At 37.2% G+C, this 22,777-nt stretch overlaps 1 protein-coding gene across 2 annotated transcripts in view; it reads left to right on the top strand.

The window, feature by feature from the left end:
- Window positions 1-22,777, top strand: part of NCS1 (neuronal calcium sensor 1) — a 1,842,585-nt gene that overhangs the window by 1,669,793 nt on the left and 150,015 nt on the right. For both annotated transcript variants that reach the window (XM_044058472.1, XM_044058473.1), the window contains one exon: window positions 8,713-8,790. In XM_044058472.1, the coding sequence (XP_043914407.1) occupies window positions 8,713-8,790 (78 nt within the window). The remainder of the gene's footprint in view (window positions 1-8,712; window positions 8,791-22,777) is intronic.

Genomic DNA, 22,777 nt, shown 5'->3' on the forward strand with positions numbered 1-22,777 from the left:
GGGTTTCATGGCATCCTGCATTCTACTAATTCCATATGCCAAACTGCATATGAGGAAACTACAATGTTATCTAGAAAGTGTTTGGACTCAGCATTGTCACAGCCTCGAGACAATCATAACCTTGATTCCCTGCCTACAACAGGAGTTTCGATGGTGGTCACAGGCCTGTCACCACAACAAGGGACAGCCTTTCACCTTACCTACAGCCAGGCAGACAATAACAATGGATGCATCGGATTACGCCTGGGGAGCACATATGGCAGGAAAATGTATTCAGGGCACGTGGCCCAAGGAACAACTGCATCTTCACATCAATCAAAAAGAAATGCTAGTTGTACAAAATGCCCTGACAGCCTTCAAGGACCTAATACATCCAGGACAATTATTAATAAAGATGGACAATACCACAGTTATGTACCAGGTACATCTGCAAGCTCAATTCCTGCCAGGAACAAAAAATACACTGGCAGACAAACTAAGCAGAAATCTCATGGATCCTCACGAATGGAAGCTAAATCCACAAGTGTTCAACATGATAACAAGGGAATGGGGATGCCCAGACATAGATCTATTTGCCTCCCCTCACAATTGCCAATTACAGAAATTTTGCACAAGGTCTTATCACTCTCAAGCATGGAAAGTGGATGCTCTATCTTTCAACTGGAAAAATCTGACAGTCTATGCCTTCCCTCAGATGCCTCTTCTCACCAAGGTGCTTCTGAAAGTCAGACAAGAGAGGCCAAAAATGATCCTGATTGCACCAGACTGGCCACGCCAGCACTGGTACCCAATCCTAAAGATTTTGTCCCAAGGTCCGCCTTGGCCTCTACCTCAAATCCCTCATCTTCTGACACAGCAAAACAATCAGATTCTGCACAGTCAAATCAGAACCTTAAACCTGGCAGCATGGCAGATAATGTAGCCACTCAGAATGTACCTCTTTCTAAAGCTGTTATGGATGTAATTTTTGAAGCCAGGAGACCCAGCACTAGGAAATCTTATGCAGAAAAATGGAAGAGATTCTGTGCTTGGAACCAGGCACAAGGGCTCAATCCACTGGTCCCTAATATGCCTCAGATTTTTACAATACCTGACTGAGATGTTGGACAAAGGCCTATCTTTTTCTTCTATTAAAATCCATGCCTCTGCCATTTCAGCTCATTACAATATGGATCCTCCTATTTTTTCACATCCTGTACTACGACAGTACCTCAGAGGGGCAAAGAATATAAGACCCCCTAGGAGAGCACCAGTACCTACTTGGGACCTCAATTTTGTTTTAGAAAAACTAACACTGCCTTCTTTTGAACCAGCCAGCACAGCTGATCTAAAATTCTTGTCATGGAAAACTGCTCTGCTCCTAGGAATAACTTCAGCAAGATGAGTTTCAGAGTTACAGGCATTGATGGCTGTGGAACCTTTCCTCATTTTTCACCAGGACAGGGTTTCTCTAAGGACGAACCCAACATTCATGCTGAAAAGTAGTCTCCAATGTGGCCTTAAACCAAACTATTCATTTGCCTACTCTCTACCCAAATCCCCAGAATAAAGGGGAAAGTCTTCTGCACTCGTTGTATATTCACAGGCAGCTACATTCTTACTTGGACAAAAAAAAGCTTTCAGAAAAACTGAGCAACTGTTTGTAGCATATGCTGCAGGATCACAAGGAAAACCTATTACAAAGCAGACAATCTCCAAATGGATAGGACACTGCATCCGCTTCTGTTATTCACAGCATGGCAAATCTGTGCCTAAGGGCATTAGGCCTCATTCTACCAGAGCATCAGCCACTTCAGCAGCTTTCCTCAGAGGGGTACCAACCAAAGACATATTAGAAGCTGCAACCTGGAGCTCATTGCACACTTTTACCAAGCACTACCACCTACCTCTCTACTCCAAATCCAGAGCAGGCTTTGCCACTGCAGTTCTGCAGGGCTTGTTAGCCTCGCCAAATCCAATCTAGACCCAGCCACCCTGCCTAAGCTTTGGGTTTCTACCCAAGTGTAATGACTGCAACAGTGAAACATGATGAACATAGTGCAGTTGTGTACCTACCATGAATGTAGATGTTCGAGTGTATTCACTGTTGCAGTCGTGGTTACCCACCCACCATCCCCCTCTTTGCTGGGACTATTCTGTACTTCTCAACTCTATACAACCTATGTGGTGTATTTGCTTTTAGAAGAAGGAAATGTTTTTAGTGATATATGCATGGTTGTTTGGCATATTTTTATCTTTACAGCCTTCATATCTGGGGGCACCTGACATCCGGGGCAAGAAAAACTGAAGAAAATGGCGTCGGTTGCAGCTTTTATACCCCTGGCGCACTGACGTCAGGGAAGAGGCGACAGAAACCGACGCCGGACCAAGACTTTGGAACTCGGGTCGACTACGGGTCGCCTGCCAGCAGGATAACCCAAGTGTAATGACTGCAACAGTGAATACACTCGAACATCTACATTTATGGTAGGTACACAACTGTACTTTTTCTTTTATTGGCTGTGTGATTAATTGATGTGTATAAGAACTGTGATCATTTTATGTTGGTTATTAAGCAGTGAAGAAGGGTACTGGATACCTGAAAGCTTTGCTACTTTATTTACTGTTCTTATTAAATACTGTGCTGCTTTAGGTTGGTGCCAGTCGTTTTGTTGAAGTTTAAAGGGTAGAGTCTTGGCAGGGATAGTTGCCTGACAAGGGGGACAGACTGTTTTTTTTACTCACAACTCACAACTTATTATTAAAAAATGGACTGGAAAGGTTGTCACTCTAAACAGGGAAAGAATAGGTTGTGAGAGACTTACCTTAGTCTGAGAATGAATGGCTGTGGATCTTGCACTACAGAAGGAATTAATGAGGTCAGCTGAATGCAGAAAAATGCATATAATGTTCTTGGGGAGGACAAAACTTAAAAAATATATTGGCATCACATTGGCTGCTTTTATTTTTTCTTCCACGGATATGCTAAAATGAGTATACTCTGGATCAAATATGGGGTGATTGTGACTTATTAACTAATGTCATGAGTTTTAGGATCTCTAAAATGAGTGCTTACTTGCTTTATATTAAGTTAGAAAACAGTGAAGATTTAAGAATTAGGAGTACTGAGAGATGACATTTCCTTTGGTGAACACGTTAACATGTTTGTTTATTTATTTACTTTTCTTTACTGGGAAAGTCCGTTTGGGAACTGAAATGCCCATTTTCAGTGGAGGTCCGGTGTAAAATGCTATGTAGAAAGCTTTTAAATGCTTGCTTAGTGGATGGGTGCAGTCTCAGGTTTATCACATCAAGATCTGATGTTTTGCCACCTCTGTACATAAGCTTTTGTCACCTCTATGCATAAACTTAGTGAGATCCAAGATGGAGTATGCTTTCATCATTTGGTCATGTTTTCAGACATAATATGCCAGAAGAATTCAACAAGAAAAGGTGAACTTCACATGGAAAATCAGCAGAATGTAGTAGTGTATAAACCAAACAAGAGTAAAACTGTAGGTGATTTAGAGATTATATTCTTAATTTCAGTGCATTTGGGTAATTAATTATGTGGGATTAAAGTGGATCACAGAGGATCAGTAGATTAGTGGAGGAATCAGACTTCAGTAAACTTTGTGTGAGAACAGTTGTTTATTCTATTTTAGTGAAAGGATTATATGTCAGTGGAATGTGCTGCTACTTGAGAAAGAAGACTGCATCAGATATAACCCACTGTAGTCAGCCCACTGCCACTAGGGCAAGATGTCTACATATAATGCTGGTGGTGTGGGATCAGTTAGTGACCTGGAAACAATGGGCTCGATGGAAAGAGGGGGCTAGGTTTAAGCAGGCACTGGCCAGTTACCTTACTTTAATGTGGGGTTCACCACCTTGAAGTTTCTCTATCTTGTTATACCAATAGTGAGAGTTGTCAGTATGCAGAGTAGCACTTTTGAGGAAGGATGGCAGATGTCATACACCACATGTGTGGAAACTAGAAACTCATCACATGTTAACCCCAAGAAGGATATGTAGTGTTAGGGTTAGCAGGTGAAAGCCTAGTGACAGTCTGTGAATGATGCTGCAGCTGGTTTAGCTCTGATCGCTTCATTTATTAGAATCCATTAATGAAACTAACCTACTTTGCAAGTTGTGGGAGGCAGATGGATCACCACCTAGGGTTGGAGTCAAGTCAGACATGTAGGCCTGGAGGCTAAGGAGGCTTGATATTGAGCAGCAGATGGTCCAAATGGTATTCATGTCCTCAAAAGAATAAGTAATAAAATTTAAATGGCAGCTTAGCTGATTGCATGGAGAACGGGAAATGTGAGGTATATGGTTTAATGCTGGACCTTCAGAGCATGTTGCATTGTTATATTTATAGCCATAAAACTCTGTACATACATTATATTATTGTGTGTGTCTGTACATATATGTGTGTGTGTGTGTGTGTGTGTGTGTTTGTGTGAGAGAGAGAACGAGTCTACCTGGATTAGAAAGTCTTCCGAGTTTGTCTATATCTAGAAACTTTTGACTGGCAAACTCGTTGGTATCAATTAAATCCACGATGAAGTAAACACAAGAACTACTGAGGGAATGTAAGTAACACAAGCGATATCCTTGGAATCCAAGCAGTTTAATGTTCACACCAAACACGAACCAAGACATCAAACCAACACGTAAAACAATAAAAAATTCAATTAGAAATTCAGTTAGAAATTCGAAAATACTGAGCGCTTTCACCCGCTCGATTACCTGCGGGTTTCATCAGAGTATATCTTTTAGTACATTGCACCAGCTTATATACTAAAAAAGTATCCAATGTTTCAATTGATCTTAATTTAATTAATTGTTAGTGTGATTCCTAATTGTCTGTTTTAAAAAATAGATGTTGTTTTGATACCTTAAAGGCAACAACAATGAATAGTAGGCTAACTAAATAGGATTTCTTTGTTTGTGTAATTAGAATAGAGGGCTATTTAACCAATATAAATAATGATACTTAATAAGAGCTAACATGAGTATAATATAATTATTATAATCCAACATGCGTACATTAATTTTATATACATTGAATATTAATAAATATATATAAATATAAGATAAAGTAAAAAATGTATATGAAAAATATATCATCAAATCATTCATTCCAATGTAAACATTATTTTTTTTAATTAAAACATATATTATACATAAATACCAGAATTAATAAATATTAGTAATATTAATGTTAAACACTACATAATACTACGTATAATCTTAGATATATTTTGGATTGTAGCATGATTTGTAATTTCTTATTTGTTTATCATTTCTTCTTTTTTGTCAATTATATAAATAAGTATAATTATATAAATATTAATTATTAAAAAAATAATGTTTTATATATATATATACTAAAATAGTTAATTTCTAACCTTAAAATATTTGTAAAATGTATTATATGTAGTTGTTAAAAAAATGTGTTGTATGTAGTTTTTTAAAAAAACATTCGTTCAAAACATTCCTCATAGACTTTCATTTCAACCATATTTGAATATAATATAACGTAATATGTGAAATTCCAATTAACCACTTATGGATTTTTGTTTTAAAATACTTGCAATACTGATGTGGCCATTCAAACCCGGAGTTGTACTCGCATTACAACGAAGTTGCCATAAACATTCTTTAGTTAATAGTAAATTGTCCAAATCCCCTTCTTTTTCCTCAGGATTATAAATTCTGTCAATAATAAAAAAGATGAATCTTTTGTAATTAACACATGTGGTACTGTGTGTGTAAAGGGCATTAGATTCTTTTTTGTTTTTCACATCACTAACATGTTCCATAATTCTATTGTGTAATTTTCTCTTAGTTTTACCTATGTAATATGCTGGACATGAAATACAACTTGCCATATAAATAACCCATTTAGTATTACAGTTACATGTACCTGGGCATTTAAGTGTTTTTCCATAGTTGTACACGGTACAGTAAGGACCATCATTTATATATTTACAACTTTTACAAAATCCACATTTTTTCATTCTAGATGTAGTCTCTCCTTGTACCCTGCTTTCAAACATCTCTTTCATATTCATGCCCCTACTATATGTAACTGATGGATGTAAACCAACTATTTCTTTAATTTCCAAACTATTATTTATTACACTTTTCCATGTGTCGTTTAGTATTGTCATTATTGCTTTAAAGTTTGTGTTGTATGGCAAAATAAGTGAATCCTTCTTTTTGTTAAAATCTTGTTCCTTCGGCCTCATATGTTCCCCACTAATAATTATAGGTTTGTACTTTATATCTCTGTCTCTCACAACTTCTTTAGTCAGGGACCCTAACAAATTTAGTGGGTAACCTCTGTCCCTAAACATATCTTGCAAGTATTTGATTTCAACCTCAAAGTTTTGGTCTTCACTAATAATACGAGAAAGTCTAACTAATTGGCCTTTCACCAAATTCCTTTTTTGAAAGTGGGGATGATTACTGTCGTAGTGTAGATAACTATTTGAGTAAGTTTTTTTACGAAAAATGGTAGATTCTATCCTTCCTTCCTTGTTGTACATTCTGATGTCTAAGTAATCACATTGATCGTGGTTTATTTGGAAAGTGAACTTTAAAAAATTAGTACTGTTTTCTAAGAAGTGCATAAATTCCTGTATTTCACCTTCTTCCCCCTTCCAAAAAACCAAAATGTCATCTAAAAATCTTACATATAAAATAATTTTCTCCCAGAAGTGCGATACAAATACTTGATTTTAACAAAAAGAAGGATGGAAAAGTGTAATAAATAATAGTTTGGAAATTAAAGAAATAGTTGGTTTACATCCATCAGTTACATATAGTAGGGGCATGAATATGAAAGAGATGTTTGAAAGCAGGGTACAAGGAGAGACTACATCTAGAATGAAAAAATGTGGATTTTGTAAAAGTTGTAAATATATAAATGATGGTCCTTACTGTACCGTGTACAACTATGGAAAAACACTTAAATGCCCAGGTACATGTAACTGTAATACTAAATGGGTTATTTATATGGCAAGTTGTATTTCATGTCCAGCATATTACATAGGTAAAACTAAGAGAAAATTACACAATAGAATTATGGAACATGTTAGGGATGTGAAAAACAAAAAAGAATCTAATGCCCTTTACACACACAGTACCACATGTGTTAATTACAAAAGATTCATCTTTTTTATTATTGACAGAATTTATAATCCTGAGGAAAAGAAGGATTTGGACAATTTACTATTAACTAAAGAATGTTTATGGCAACTTGTAATGCGAGTACAACTCCGGGTTTGAATGGCCACATCAGTATTGCAAGTATTTTAAAACAAAAATCCATAAGTGTTTAATTGGAATTTCACATATTACGTTATATTATATTCAAATATGGTTGAAATGAAAGTCTATGAGGAATGTTTTGAACGAATGTTTTTTTAAAAAACTACATACAACACATTTTTTTAACAACTACATATAATACATTTTACAAATATTTTAAGGTTAGAAATTAACTATTTTAGTATATATATATATATATAAAACATTATTTTTTAATAATTAATATTTATATAATTATACTTATTTATATAATTGACAAAAAAGAAGAAATGATAAACAAATAAGAAATTACAAATCATGCTACAATCCAAAATATATCTAAGATTATACGTAGTATTATGTAGTGTTTAACATTAATATTACTAATATTTATTAATTCTGGTATTTATGTATAATATATGTTTTAATTAAAAAAAATAATGTTTACATTGGAATGAATGATTTGATGATATATTTTTCATATACATTTTTTACTTTATCTTATATTTATATATATTTATTAATATTCAATGTATATAAAATTAATGTACGCATGTTGGATTATAATAATTATATTATACTCATGTTAGCTCTTATTAAGTATCATTATTTATATTGGTTAAATAGCCCTCTATTCTAATTACACAAACAAAGAAATCCTATTTAGTTAGCCTACTATTCATTGTTGTTGCCTTTAAGGTATCAAAACAACATCTATTTTTTAAAACAGACAATTAGGAATCACACTAACAATTAATTAAATTAAGATCAATTGAAACATTGGATACTTTTTTAGTATATAAGCTGGTGCAATGTACTAAAAGATATACTCTGATGAAACCCGCAGGTAATCGAGCGGGTGAAAGCGCTCAGTATTTTCGAATTTCTAACTGAATTTCTAATTGAATTTTTATTGTTTTACGTGTTGGTTTGCTGTCTTGGTTCGTGTTTGGTGTGAACATTAAACTGCTTGGATTCCAAGGATATCGCTTGTGTTACTTACATTCCATCAATTAAATCCACACCAAATCAAAAATACTATTGATAAATATTTTCTGTTCCTCCTGCTCGTGCTTGTGATCACCCAGTCTGAAGTCAAAGCAGTGGCCCACTGACACCATGCGTCTTGCAGCAATGAAGATTTATGATTATAGACCTCTATTCACTTTAATCATATGTCTGAATGGCTATTATAAGTACATACTGCTTTATAAATCGATGTAGACCATTTTCATTACAGAATATGCCATTTCATTTTTAATCTTAAATAACTTGCAATCAGACATACAGTGTGTGGATGCCTAATATTACTTCCTTGCTTGAGAACATTTCAATACGTTTGGAACAAACCCTTATTGACTCTTGCACTGTTTCTAGCAATAAATCTGCTTAATTTTCTGTTTTCTTTAGGGAAATACAGTTGAGCTTCCTGAAGAAGAAAACACACCAGAAAAACGGGTAGATAGAATTTTTGCCATGATGGATAAGGTAAGCTCTGTTTAAACTGTAAGATTTGGAGTAGAGATTCATAAATAACCATTAAGTCACTGGCAGTGATTTTTTTATTGTTACTGTGACCACAGAATTTTAATTTTGTATTTAGTAAAACAAATAAAATGCAAAAAATCTTATGAGAGCTTAATACGTTTTCTGGCCTGAAGGCTTTGTCTCTCCATGGCTGCAGTCATTAAGACTGACAGCATGCTAATAAGCTGTAATTTACTGATAACATTTTCTGCAGGTGCCCATCACAGATATTAACTTGGCAGCTATTAAACAAATTTGGATACTAGAGATGCTTGTTGCTGTGCTTATAAAGTTTCAGTGGAAGAGATGCAGTAACAAAATTTGAATATGAATGTGATTGCAAATTGTGCACATATGTGTAGCAGGCTAACTTTTTGTAAAGCTTGAAGCATTATTCCATCATGCATTAGAATGCAGTGAAAGCAACTGCAGATCTACAGAAGATAAATGTACTCATTTAATAATCATTGTTCAAGGAGAGATGTTTATTGCATATCTTGAGTCCCCCTATTAAGTCTTTCATCGTTGTTAGAAAAACAAAGAATATATGCATGTATATGAAGAATGCAAGCGAGGTGGACCAAACTATACATTCTTTTTGGCTGCTACCTGTAGATTAAATGCATCAAGTTGAAGTAGTTTGGGTTTGTTTTATCAGACTTATTAGTTCGACACATATGTAATTATCCTGGCTACTACTTGTAAGCTAAATAGTTAGCCTCAATTGTCATAGTCTGTCTGATAGCAGTTATTTTCTTGGAAACTGAGCAGCTTTGTAAAGAAATCATTTACTTATTAGTAAAGTTCTAAATCCTTTTCCTGGAAATTTGTTGTGGTCTGTCCTCTGCAGTCCTTGCATGATTCAGGCCCTTTTAAATTGGTTACAGTCAAAGAACTAAGTTTAATATAAATCCTTCTAAAAGGCACAGCATGAGTTGTGGAGTTCTCTTCTTGCCTGGTCATTGCTAGTCATAATTTTACATGCTTCCTTTGTGAGAAATTGTTCAAAAGTAGAATTTAAAATATCACTATTAAGCAGATAATGCCTTGTTTTAAGTACATTTTCCACATGGTAAATTGTTTGGCCTAAGTATATTACAAGATCATCTTGATGATCTACATAATTATATGTGAGCAGTTAAACCGTAATCCTCACAAAAGTGAAAATATGATTTTATTCTTTTGGCTTACTTACTGTTACTGACCTCTAACCAATTATTAGCTTTTCTGGTAGTATACTGAACTGTGGAACCCATGTTTGTAGTTTACATGTGATTTTAGATTACTGGTTAACTGTGAAGGAACAAATGTTATCCCATTTTAAAGCTTCCTTTTATTATTATCTTAAGAATAGTGCATTGTTTAAACATTTAAGTACAAAAGAGGACTTAACTGTAGTGACTCATGCTTTAGTTTCCTCGTATTTTGATTGCTGCAGTGCTGTATATGTGGATGTGGACATTGTGGCTAGAAGACTTTTATCATTGTTGCAGAATGTGCCAGCACATCTTTTAACAGAATCTAGTAATTACTAATATGACAACTCTGCTGTTATCAGTCACACCAGTTGCAGATTGCTTCTAGTTGTGGTTTGACAATTTTCTTGTTTTACTTTGCAATTCATGACTTGAGTACCACTGCATTAAAAAAGTGCTGCTTTAATGACTTTTTAAAATGTAAGTGACATGGAAGGTAATTGTATATTTTTGGAAGCATATTGGTTGAAGGAATTTCTCCCCAAATGCTTCAGATGAAGATAGGGGATAGCCAAAAACCCTTTGCCAGCTGATCAAAAAGGCCAGTAAAGTAACAACATGTTTTAATGTATGGGGATCTAGTAAGCTCAACAGCAAATGTTCTCAGTAATTTTATCTTCTCAGACTGACTGCTGACTTAGTTTCTGAAGCCCATCCTCCCTCTTTACTGAACACGTGCCTTGAGAAAATCTGTAGGGTGACATTCTGACATAAAGTGCGTCTATATGGCCATTGTGCAAAAATGCATCATGGTTCTTGTGAATTCTGAAAAGAAAATTAATACCTTATTGCTACAGATCTAGGATGCCTGAAAACAAACTCAACAAATATAGCTTAATTATCTCCAAAAAAGAAAAGAAAAACATTTACTCAGAAGTACATACACTGAAAAATGCACAAACCAGTCTGACTTGGAGTCCGCTACTTTCACACTGTAGGTTCTGTCTGTGAGCCAGTTTGCAACCACCTAGTGATATAGGGGTTGATGCCTAGTTTGATGAGTTTATCAATAATTCCTAAGTGGGGAATGGTATCAAAGGCCTTGGCTAGATCGAGGTAGGCTGTATGAACTGCCTTGCCCTCATCCACAGCACTGGTGACTGACTCAAAGAAGTCATCCAGGTTGAGCAGGCATGATCTACCTTTCACAAAACCAAATTGTGTGGGATCTAGAGTTTGGAGATTCCCTATATCCTTGTTAATTAGGTCCATGATGATGCACTCCATAGCCTTACATATAAGACTCATCAGGCTAAATGGGTGATAATCCCCAGGGTCTGTAGTCGCTCCCCCTTTATAGAGATGGATGACTGTAGCAGTGCGTTATTCGGTAGGGACAAAGCCTGAGGTAAGGCTGTGATTGAACAGGGTACACAGATGTGGTGCCAGTTCACTTTATAGTTCATGTAGAACACATCCAGGGGTATTGTCGGGTCCCGTGGAAGCTGTAGTCTTGACCTTGGACAATGCAGCTTTAACCTGTGCTACAGTAATGTTGGGTGGCTGGCATTCCTCTGGTATTGTGATTGGTCCTTTGGGGGGGGAGGGGGTAAAGTTGGCACTGAATCTGTCGGCCAGTATGTTGGCAATATCTGTTGGCTCAGTGTATGAGGTACCATTGTGCAGTAACTCAGAGCATACCTGGGTATTGCCATGGAGATTCTTCATATAACTATAGAAGGCTTTGTGGTTGTTTTTAGTGCTGCCACAGTTCTGCCTTCATAGCTGGCTTTAGAAGTTTTGATGAGGGATCTCAACTTTTTGTTGAGGCTAATAAGGGAATTTTTCCAGTCTTAGGACTTCACCTTTTTCTGCAACAGTTTCTTCCTTCTGTTGTTGAGTTTATTAATGGCAGGGGACCATGAGATTGGCTTCCATTTTTTGGAGAGCATCTCGGTTCTGTTGGGTATGGCTAGTTCTATGCATTTATGTATGTGTTCGTACAGTGCATTGGTTTATAATTTGGCAGTCATGCATCTATTTTCCATTGACATTGGTACCGTGAAGTTAGCCACCTCTGTTTTTAGGAGCCCAGAGTCTGTTTTGGAGAAGTTTTTCTTGGTTGTTACCTTCGTGGGGGGTGTGAATGAGATGTGGATTTTCGTGGTGATTAGTTTGTGGTCGGATCTAACCAGGGAGGAATTGACTACTGGTATAGAGCAACAGTTGCACATGTTTGTAATAACCAGGTCATAGATGTTGCTTCCTCTAGTGGGGGTAAGAAAGAGCTAGTCCAGGGCATTGGACTTGATGAATTCCAGAAAACGTTGGGCCAGTGTATTAGTGCATGAGTAGTTTTCCCAGTTGATGGAGGGGTAGTTGAAGTCACCTAGTATGAGAGTGTTGGGTTGGACCCTAATAACTTCTAGGGTGCTTTGGAATGTGGAGTGAGAGTCTTGAGACATGGTTGGGGACCTCTAGCAGGCTACGACCTGAATTGCCATCTTACCCAATGTTAGTTGTGCCTGAAGTATCTCAGATGCGTTATGTTGGGCTACTAATCTGGAGATGTGCATATCCTTTGAGAATATGGAGACACCACCACCTTTGGAGCTTTGGTCCATGTACTGTGGCCGAAAGGTGTGGAATGAGTTATAGCCTAGTATTGCAGGGGTGCTTTCTGCTGCTTTAAACCAAGTCTCCGTTACAGCACAAATGTCGATGTTCTCCATTTTGAGGAGTGCTTCAAGCAAGTGTATCTTGAGATTTAGACTTCTAGCGTTGAGCAGCATGATCCTCAGAATGCATTTATTTTTAGCTGTTACGGTGGTAATTTGGTTTTTGGAACATCACCTAAAAAAAGGCACTATAGGGGTGGCAAGAGTCTTAACCAGTATCTGGAAACCCAGAGTGACAGATGCAGGCCATCTCTTGCAATGCATCGAGGTCTGTCAATCATGTCATCCCAAGCAGTCAGATATTGGATCTCCTTAGAATGACACCAGAAACTTAGCAATTGTTGAAGTCGATCATTTTCTGCTTGTACTGTGGTAACATTCTGGGCAACAGTAGGGTGCTGCTCAGGGCTAGGGTCATACCTGCCTGAGTCACATAATCTGAGAGCTCCTCCATGTCTCTTTTCATGTAGTCCATTGAGGTGCGTCTCAGGTCATTCACACCCACATGGACAGTGACAGAGTCATACTTGTACTTGTTATGGAGTGACATGAGTGCGTGTGTTATGTGTCGGATTCTGGCACCTGATAGACAGCTGTTACCTTCTCCTTATTCAACCTAATGAGTGGGTCATCAGTGCGTCTCACTATCGAGTCACCTATGATTAGTATATTGGGCAAGCTGTTTTGCCTTAGGTTGAGGGGCACACTGTGTAGGTGAGATGTGTATCTTTTGGTTTGTGCTGTGTTGTGGTGGTCAAGTGCATTTCTGACTTGAAGGTCTCTGCTGTTTGGGTAGATTTCTATTCAGAGCCTCCGCAAAGGTGAGTGTGTGGTGTGTGTTTTTTATTGTGAGAGCTGTGATGGTGGGTGTTCTGGAGGGCTATGTGTTGCATGTGTTGACCTTCTCCTCTTGACCAGCTATTCTGGTCTTGGCTTGAGAGTGCATGGTTTCCAGTTTGGATATATAAGTGCATCTCTCACAAGTGGGTGTGTGTGTTGGGAAGTAAGTGGAGAGGGTTGTCTGTGTACCTGAGGCAGTTGCTGCACTGCTTCAGAATGCCCAAGTTCACCAGGTTAATAGGAGAAAGCACAGGGAACTGACCTTTAGACATGACAGGAGGGATGGTTTTCCTCTTTTATCTTTAGTGATGTTGGTTTCTTGTCACCCAGAAAGGGAAAATGTCAGTGTGGGAGGCAGATGTCCGATAAAGATCATCATGACAAGTGTATCTTCTGTTTGGGTTCTTTCCACGACCATACTCAATGTTCTATCTGCCAAGCGTTTGTCCCCAAGACCATACATAGTCACCTGTTCTCCTTATCTATTTAGTTTGAAAACCTCCGTCTTAAGCTATTGTTTCAGGATGCTATAGTGGAGTCTTTCCATCTAGGGGGTCAGCCGTTAGCCAAGAGGAGGACCAAAAGACTCAGGTCTGATATAGCTGCTGTCCAACCTACCCCAGACATCTCTTGTGAGACTAGTGAAAGCCCAGATTATTGTCCGGTTGTTGCTTCAGATTCGTTTGCCTTGACCGTGTCAGAGTCTGGCATGGATCTGACTTCTTGCACATCTTCGGAGGCTTTAGAAATGTTTGCTACAAATGTTGAGGTGAAACCTTGTCTGATTATATCCAAGGGACTGACGGCAGTTAAAGAAATGTTAGGGAGGGAGGAGATCCCTACTGCACTTATCAAGGGTCTGTCTCTCCAATGTTATTTTGTGCAGATATCCCACAGAAAAAGAAACATAAAACCAAACATACTTCCCCTGCAGTTCAGGATTCCCAATGAGAATGGCAGGATTTTAGTCAGGGTGGATTAATGCAAACTCTCCTTTGGGGACAGTTTCCCATATGATGGAATTCTTCAAGTGGGATTACTCTCAGGTTTTTGATATCCAGAAAAGGTATTATGAGCTCCTGCAGATGGAGTGTCCCAAGCCTTCTGCTGTTCCTCCATTTCTGAATTCCCTCCTGGATACCTTTTCAGCAGCATCTGAAACCCCTGATTCCCAGACCCCAGTTCCTAAGAAACCTAGCAGATTTTACAAGGTACCTGATGAATGCAAATTTCTCAATAAATACCCTTCGGCTGATCCTTCTGCAGCCCTGACAAACCCTACAAGCTGTAGCTCTCTTCCAAGCTGCTTCCTTCAGATAAAGATTGTAGGACCATGGAGATGTTAACCAAAAAGGCTTTTACTGCTGTCAACTTTTCTTATAGGGCTACTAGCTATCAGACTCGTATGACTAGGTATGCTTTAGCCCTCCTTTCTCAAGTTTCTCAGGTGATTTTTGATCTTCCTGATTCTGAGGGAAGGCTTCTGCCATTTCCTTGTTGGGTTCTACCTCTCAAGTTGCCCGCCACTCTATTAAATGCAGCTGTGATGCAGCTAATGCCTCTTCCAGGGCTGCTGCATTTGGCTCTGTTATGAGGCATTACTCTTGCCTATGTCTTTAGGCTTTACCTGATGACATTAAGGCCAAATTATTGGATGCTCCTTTGGATAATACAAATCTTTTGGTGCTGCTGAACTTATTAAATCTCTCCAGAATAAGGGCAAAGCCTTGCAAGAGTTGAAACATATTTTTTTCTTTACCATTTGAAAGTTTCAGAGAAATTACCTTTCCGAATCTGCTTTTGTTCACAGATAGTCTTGCCCTCCACCCAAAGGTAAAAAGGGTTCTAGTAAAAACACAACGACCATCCAAGTATTCCGAAATGTTTTAATCCACACACTAAGCGCTTTCACCATCAACACATGGCATCTTCAGAGTGAATGGAATCAAATTGTTCCCTTACTTTTATACATAATGTTAAAACAATGCTCTAATTGGCTAACGCCATAATTACCTTGTTCTTAAAGAAGCATACATCAGGCTATTCAATACAGCTTATGCACTTATAAAACCTGTCTTGTAAAACATATACATTTCTATAACATTTTTCCTAGTGAAAAATATATATATGTATATGCATAACATATAACAACATTTTTAAAACAACACTGCATTTTTCAAAACATTGCTTTTTACAAAAGGTTGTATGCCAACAGTAAACAGTTTTTTCCCCTTCTATATAACATTTGCCCTTTGTTTTAATATAGGTTTTAGGGAGATGTGTTCATTTAAACCAGGTGATATAAAGGCTTTTAACAAAATCTGCCATTTGTATTCTAAATGTTCCACCTTCAGTTTTTCATCTCCCCCTCTTTCACTGAACAACACCCTATCTATAACAAAAAATATAAATCTCCTAAAATTAATACACTTCATGCTGTGTACATATAGGGCATTGTGTATGTCATGACCCTTAATAGCCCTAAGATGTTCAGCTATCCTGTCTTTTAGTCTCCTAATGGTCTTCCCTACATAGTAGGCACTACAGTTGGTACACTTTGCCAAATAGACCACCTTTGTTGTGTTACAGTTGACTCTTCCAGGACAGGAAATAGTTCTATTATACCCATGTATAGTAACATAAGGGCCCTCATTGATATACCTGCACATCCTGCACGTACCACATCTACTCATCTTGGAGACACTATTTATGGTGTTATGCTGTTCCAAAAATTATTTTATATTCCTTCCCCTTGAATAAACTATTCTAGGGCAAGCCCCCAATAGATTTATAAGTTCACCACTGAAACAAAAATTCCATGCTGTACGAGCAACTTCCTCTATTTCTTTTATTTGACTATTGTAAGTTAATACTAAAGCCCTAGAATTAACTTCATCTTGTTTGGATGTTTTCGCAATATTAGTATTCTTAACCCCTAAAATAGGAAGAAATGAAGTATTTCTTGTATTTAGAACTTCTTTACGTGTTTTAATCAACAATTTCAGGGGATAGCCTCTTTCCAAAAACATCCCAATCAGAATATATAATTCTTCTTCCAAGATTTTGTTGTCATTTATAATTCTAGACAACCTTACCATTTACCCGTTTACAATACCTCCACGTTGATGCAAAGGGTGACAACTATTGTAATGCAATAGTGAATTACTGTGTGTTTCTTTCCGATATATTTTACTTGTTATACCATCTACACCCTTTACAAGAGTTATATCCAAAAAAATAAATTTGCTTATCACTCCACTTAATGGTAAATCTAAAAAACGTAGTTATTGTATTCAAATAATCAACAAAATTCTTTGCTTCTTGTTCATTCCCCTTCCACAAAATCAGTACATCATCACGGAACCGATTGTATAATAATATTTTGTCCTTATATATAGAATTCAAGACAAACTGTTCCTCCCATTCAAGTAAAACTAAATTTGCAAAACTGGGGGCACACTTTGCTCCCATTGCCACACCTGAAATCTTATGGAAAATCTCGCCTTCAAAAGTCAAATAATTATTCTTGAGTACAATTTCCATACAGGACACAACAAAATTCACATTGTCATTACTCAAACATTTACTTCTAACCAAACTTTCAATAAAATAATCTATACCTTCGTCGTAGGGTATTACTGTGAACAGATTTATAACATCAACAGTTAAAAAGGACCAATCAGTGTCCATATTCTGGAAAATGTTTAACCTTTGCAAGCAATGTCAGGAATCTTTTAGTATATGATGAGCGCTTTTTACAACCTGCTGTATTTTCCTATCAACATAAGCAGCCAATGGTTCCGTTTTTGAACCCTTTGATGAAACTATAGCTCTAAACGGTGGATTGTTCAAATCTTTATGTGTCTTTGGAATTCCAAACACGTGCTTCTTGTTCATTCCCCTTCCACAAAATCGGTACATCATCACAGAACCGATTGTATAATAATATTTTGTCCTTATATATAGAATTCAAGACAAACTGTTCCTCCCATTCAAGTAAAACTAAATTTGCAAAACTGGGGGCAAACTTTGCCCCCATTGCCACACCTGAAATCTGATGGAAAATCCGTTGGTTCTGTTTTTGAACCCTTTGATGAAACTATAGCTCTAAACCCGAAAAAGAAGTTGTATCTTTAAATGAAAATATTGTGAATGATTTATTATCTTCACAGTATGTTAAGAATTATCAGTCTGTTTTGTCAAATTTGGAACAATATGTTGACAAAAGTGTTAAAATCAAGGTTAGGAAATTATCGAGGGACATGCATGACTATAAAAGCAATGTGGCCTACCCCCCCTCCCGGGCAACAACAGAAACAAGAGTGGAGATAGGGTCAACGCAGCTGAGATACACAATGGACATTATGATATAGTGGACAATGATGTAGGTCACAATGATTTTTTAGACCGGTCACCACAACTCAGGAGGTCGGAACTATTACAAAACAGGAGAGATGGTGTGGAACATAACCATTATCAATCCGGGAAACAACATGAACAATTCCCACAAGCGACAAACAGATATTCAGCGAGGAGACAGTGGACCAACAACAATTACAACAGGAAGAAGTACTAGATGAATAAGTGAATTTGAGTCTATCTTTACTTAGTAATAATACTGTGCTAAACCAAAATGATGAAAATTTGATTGACAGTTCTATAGAATCTGTATGTACACATTTGAATGCATTACCTTTGGTTAAAATTTATAAAAAATCAGGATTCAATGTATACAATTATAGTGCCATTGATATAAATGAACACCACCATGATGTTTTGAGTAAAGGTTTTTCCTTTGTGCCTGAACACAAACTCAATATTGTGAGAACATATTCTAACATTAGATTGTATGCTAGACAGTTAAACTTGGCGATATTTTTTAATGATACCACTGAGACAAACAACATTCCAGATAATGAGGTGGCAAGTATTGTTTGTAAAAGAAAGAGCACTCTTATTCCACCATACAACAATGAAGTAGCTATTTTTGAGAAAATGTGTATTGGTGGTTTGATTAATAACAGTAAAACAAGTCAAAATATGCAGTATGATGACAACTTAAATAAGAAAGAAAGAGAGGCTTTAAAGCAATTGGCAACCAATAAAGAGCTAAGAGTTATGAAACCAGATAAAGGTGGGGGGGCAGTCATTATGTCAAACATAGATTATGTTGCCAAAATGATGGACATTTTGGATGACACCACCACCTATCTTAGAGTTTCTTTAAATGAGGTGAATATTTCTTATCACAGAATTGATTTGTTTTTACTAGATGCACTATACCAGGGAGCAATTGATGTGGATGATTACAACTATTTGAAAGTTGATCATCCTGTTACCCCGGTTGTGTTTGGAATTCCAAAGACACATAAAGATTTGAACAATCCACCGTTTAGAGCTATAGTTTCATCAAAGGGTTCAAAAACGGAACCATTGGCTGCTTATGTTGATAGGAAAATACAGCAGGTTGTAAAAAGGGCTCATCATATATTAAAAGATTCCTGGCATTGCTTGCAAAGGTTAAACATTTTCCAGAATATGGACACTGATTGGTCCTTTTTAACTGTTGATGTTATAAATCTGTTCACAGTAATACCCTACGACGAAGGTATAGATTATTTTATTGAAAGTTTGGTTAGAAGTAAATGTTTGAGTAATGACAATGTGAATTTTGTTGTGTCCTGTATGGAAATTGTACTCAAGAATAATTATTTGACTTTTGAAGGCGAGATTTTCCATCAGATTTCAGGTGTGGCAATGGGAGCAAAGTGTGCCCCCAGTTTTGCAAATTTAGTTTTACTTGAATGGGAGGAACAGTTTGTCTTGAATTCTATATATAAGGACAAAATATTATTATACAATCGGTTCCTTGATGATGTACCGATTTTGTGGAAGGGGAATGAACAAGAAGCAAAGTATTTTGTTGATTATTTGAATACAACTACGTTTTTTAGATTTACCAGTAATTGGAGTGATAAGCAAATTGATTTTTTGGACATAACTCTTGTAAAGGGTGTAGATGGTATAACAGGTAAAATATATCGGAAAGAAACGCACAGTAATTCACTATTGCATTACAGTAGTTGTCACCCTTTGCATCAACGTAGGGGTATTGTAAAGGGGCAAATGGTAAGGTTGTCTAGAATTATAAATGACAACAAAATCTTGGAAGAAGAATTACATATTCTGATTGGGATGTTTTTGGAAAGAGGCTATCCCCTGAAATTGTTGATTAAAACACGTAAAGAAGTTCTAAATAAAAGAAATATTTCATTTCTTCCTATTTTAGGGGCTAAGAATACTAATATTGCAATAACATCCAAACAACAAGATGAAGTTAATTCTAGGGCTTTAGTATTAACTTACAATAGTTAAATAAAAGAAATAGAGGAAGTTGTTCGTACAGCATGGAATTTTTGTTTCAGTGGTGAACTTATAAATCTTGGGGGCTTGCCCTAGAATAGTTTATTCAAGGGGAAGGAATATAAAAGAATTTTTGGAACAGCATAACACCATAAATAGTGTCTCCAAGATGAGTAGATGTGGTACTTGCAGGATGTGCAGGTATATCAATGAGGGCCCTTATGTTACTATACATGGGTATAATAGAACTATTTCCTGTCCTGGAAGAGTCAACTGTAACACAACAAAGGTGGTCTGTTTGGCAAAGTGTACCAACTGTAGTGCCTACTATGTAGGGAAGACCATTAGGAGACTAAAAGACAGGATAGCTGAACATCTTAGGGCTATTAAGGGTCATGACATACACAATGCCCTATATGTACACAGCATGAAGTGTATTAATTTTAGGAGATTTGTATTTTTTGTTATAGATAGGGTGTTGTTCAGTGAAAGAGGGGGAGATGAAAAACTGAAGGTGGAACTTTTGGAATACAAATGGCAGATTTTGTTAAAAGCCTTTATATCACCTGGTTTAAATGAACACATCTCCCTAAAACCTATATTAAAACAAAGGGCAAATGTTATATAGAAGGGGAAAAAACTGTTTATTGTTGGCATACAACTTTTTGTAAAAAGCAATGATTTGAAAAATGCAATCTTTTAAAGTGTTGTTTTAAAAATGTTATATGTTATGCATATACATATATATATTTTTCACTAGGAAAAATGTTATAGAAATGTATATGTTTTACAAGACAGTTTTTATAAGTGCATAAGCTGTATTGAATAGCCTGATGTATGCTTCTTTAAGAACAAGGTAATTATGGCGTTGGCCAATTAGAGCATTGTTTTAACATTATGTATAAAAGTAAGGGAACAATTTGATTCCATTCACTCTGAAGATGCCACGTGTTGATGGTGAAAGCGCTTAGTGTGTGGATTAAAGCATTTCGGAATACTTGGATGGTCGTTGTGTTTTTACTTTTACTAGTGTAATATCCATTGGGTATTTTTTATGTTTTTTGGTGTGTTATTTCGATTTAAAAAGGGTTCTAGACTTGTGCCTCCTGCTAAGTCTACACAGACCCCTATTTTCCAGCAACATCCTTTTCAGGACAAGCTGGGTTCCATTTGACAATTTGCTTCCCATTTCCCTTTGTCATGTCCCCTTATCCCTTCGTCTTTCCCTGCCCCTTTCATATTGGTTAAAGATCATAACAGTCTACTGTTTTCTGTCCATTATCTGCCAGGGGTAGTTCATGGTTTGGAAATCACTTCCTCCCTTTCAGGGTATCCCTCAACCTCCTGAAGAACAGCTTCTTCTCATTTCAGAGGTGTTTCATTCTCTCTCTCCAGTTTATTATTTCCCTGCTGCAGAGTCTGGGGTTCACCATAAACTTTCAAAAATCAGTCTTGACTCCTTTTCGGGATCGTGTTTTCCTTGGTTGCAGAATCTGGACCATCCCTGTTTTGGCATCTCTGTATTCCCTCAACACCCTGTCTCTTATTGCCTTTTTACTGTCTCATATTCTTCTGGACTCAGTCACGGTCAGAGAGTTTCTCAGAGTTCAGGTTATGGCTTCCACTATTCCCATGCTGCATCTGGCCAGGCTCCATATGAGAAAGTTTCAGTGGTACCTGTGTATCTCCAATATTGCCACCCCTTGGACTTCCTAGTTCCCTTCCTTCTTTGTCTCAAGCTTCAGTTGCAGATTCATCAACTTTATCTCAACCCATGGCTTCCTTTCCAGTCTCCAGTCCCGACTCCAGAGCTCTTTACAGATGCCTCAGACAGAGGGTGTGGAGCTTCCTTCGACTGTCTCAAGGTTCAAGGTCCCTGGTCTCTTCAGCAGAAGTCAGATCACATTAACATAAAGATGATGAGGGCTCTGCTTCTAGCTCTGTAAGCTTTTCATACCCTCTTTCATCCTGGGCCCTCAAAGTTTTCACAGACAATACCAAAGTGATGTGGTATGTCAGCAAGCAAGTGGGTACAAGGTCCTACGCTCTTTACAAACTAGCTCTTCAGGTCTGAGACCTAGATGTCCAGTTTCAAGTGACTCTTCAGGCATGTAGTGGCAGAATCTCTGAGCATGTTCAGCACACAAGTTCACAAATGGTACTTCACAGAGATTTGTTCATCTGTGGGGTATCCCTCGAGTAGATCTTTTTGCCTCCTGTCGCTCTCCTACTTTGGACACAATAGAAGAGTCATCTTGGGTTCTGTTCAAGCAGCTTTATTATATACAAACACATCACAGTAGAAGTTTGCTGACTTTAACTTAAGTAATTTATATGCAATCTAACTACTGCAGTCATACATGCTTACTCTCTGGTTGCACTCTCAAAATGGTACTGGGAATAGCATGTGCCCAGTATTTATATGTGCACACTCAGTCCTTGATATGCTTCTTAAAGATACAGCACATACACTCTGATCTACATCCTCCCTCTTTGAGAAATAGATCATGCAACGTTATGAATGTATTTGACATGTGGATATTACAAGTAGTTCTTTGTCGTGCAATTATACAAGACTAGGTACATATATACAGCTTTGTCCATGCTGCTGCATATTTCACACTGGAACTGGATATTCAACCATATCATGTGACATAAAACTGGGAATTAGGTTTAGCAACTGGAGTTGTCTCTACAGAATGTTCAGCTGTGGACGTATTTGGAACATCCTTGGGAACAGAAGTAGAGGTTGAAACACACTCTGGGATGGGAACAAGGTCTGGTTCGCTCTGAGATCTAGAGTCTGTATTACAGGAAAAATGCTGCAATGATGATTCTGGTACAGGAAGACGATGCCTGCGATTTCTCCTG

The sequence above is a fragment of the Protopterus annectens genome, chromosome 16.part0, assembly GCF_019279795.1.
Source record: "Protopterus annectens isolate FY-2018-M chromosome 16.part0, PAN1.0, whole genome shotgun sequence".
Lineage (NCBI taxonomy): Eukaryota > Metazoa > Chordata > Ceratodontiformes > Protopteridae > Protopterus > Protopterus annectens.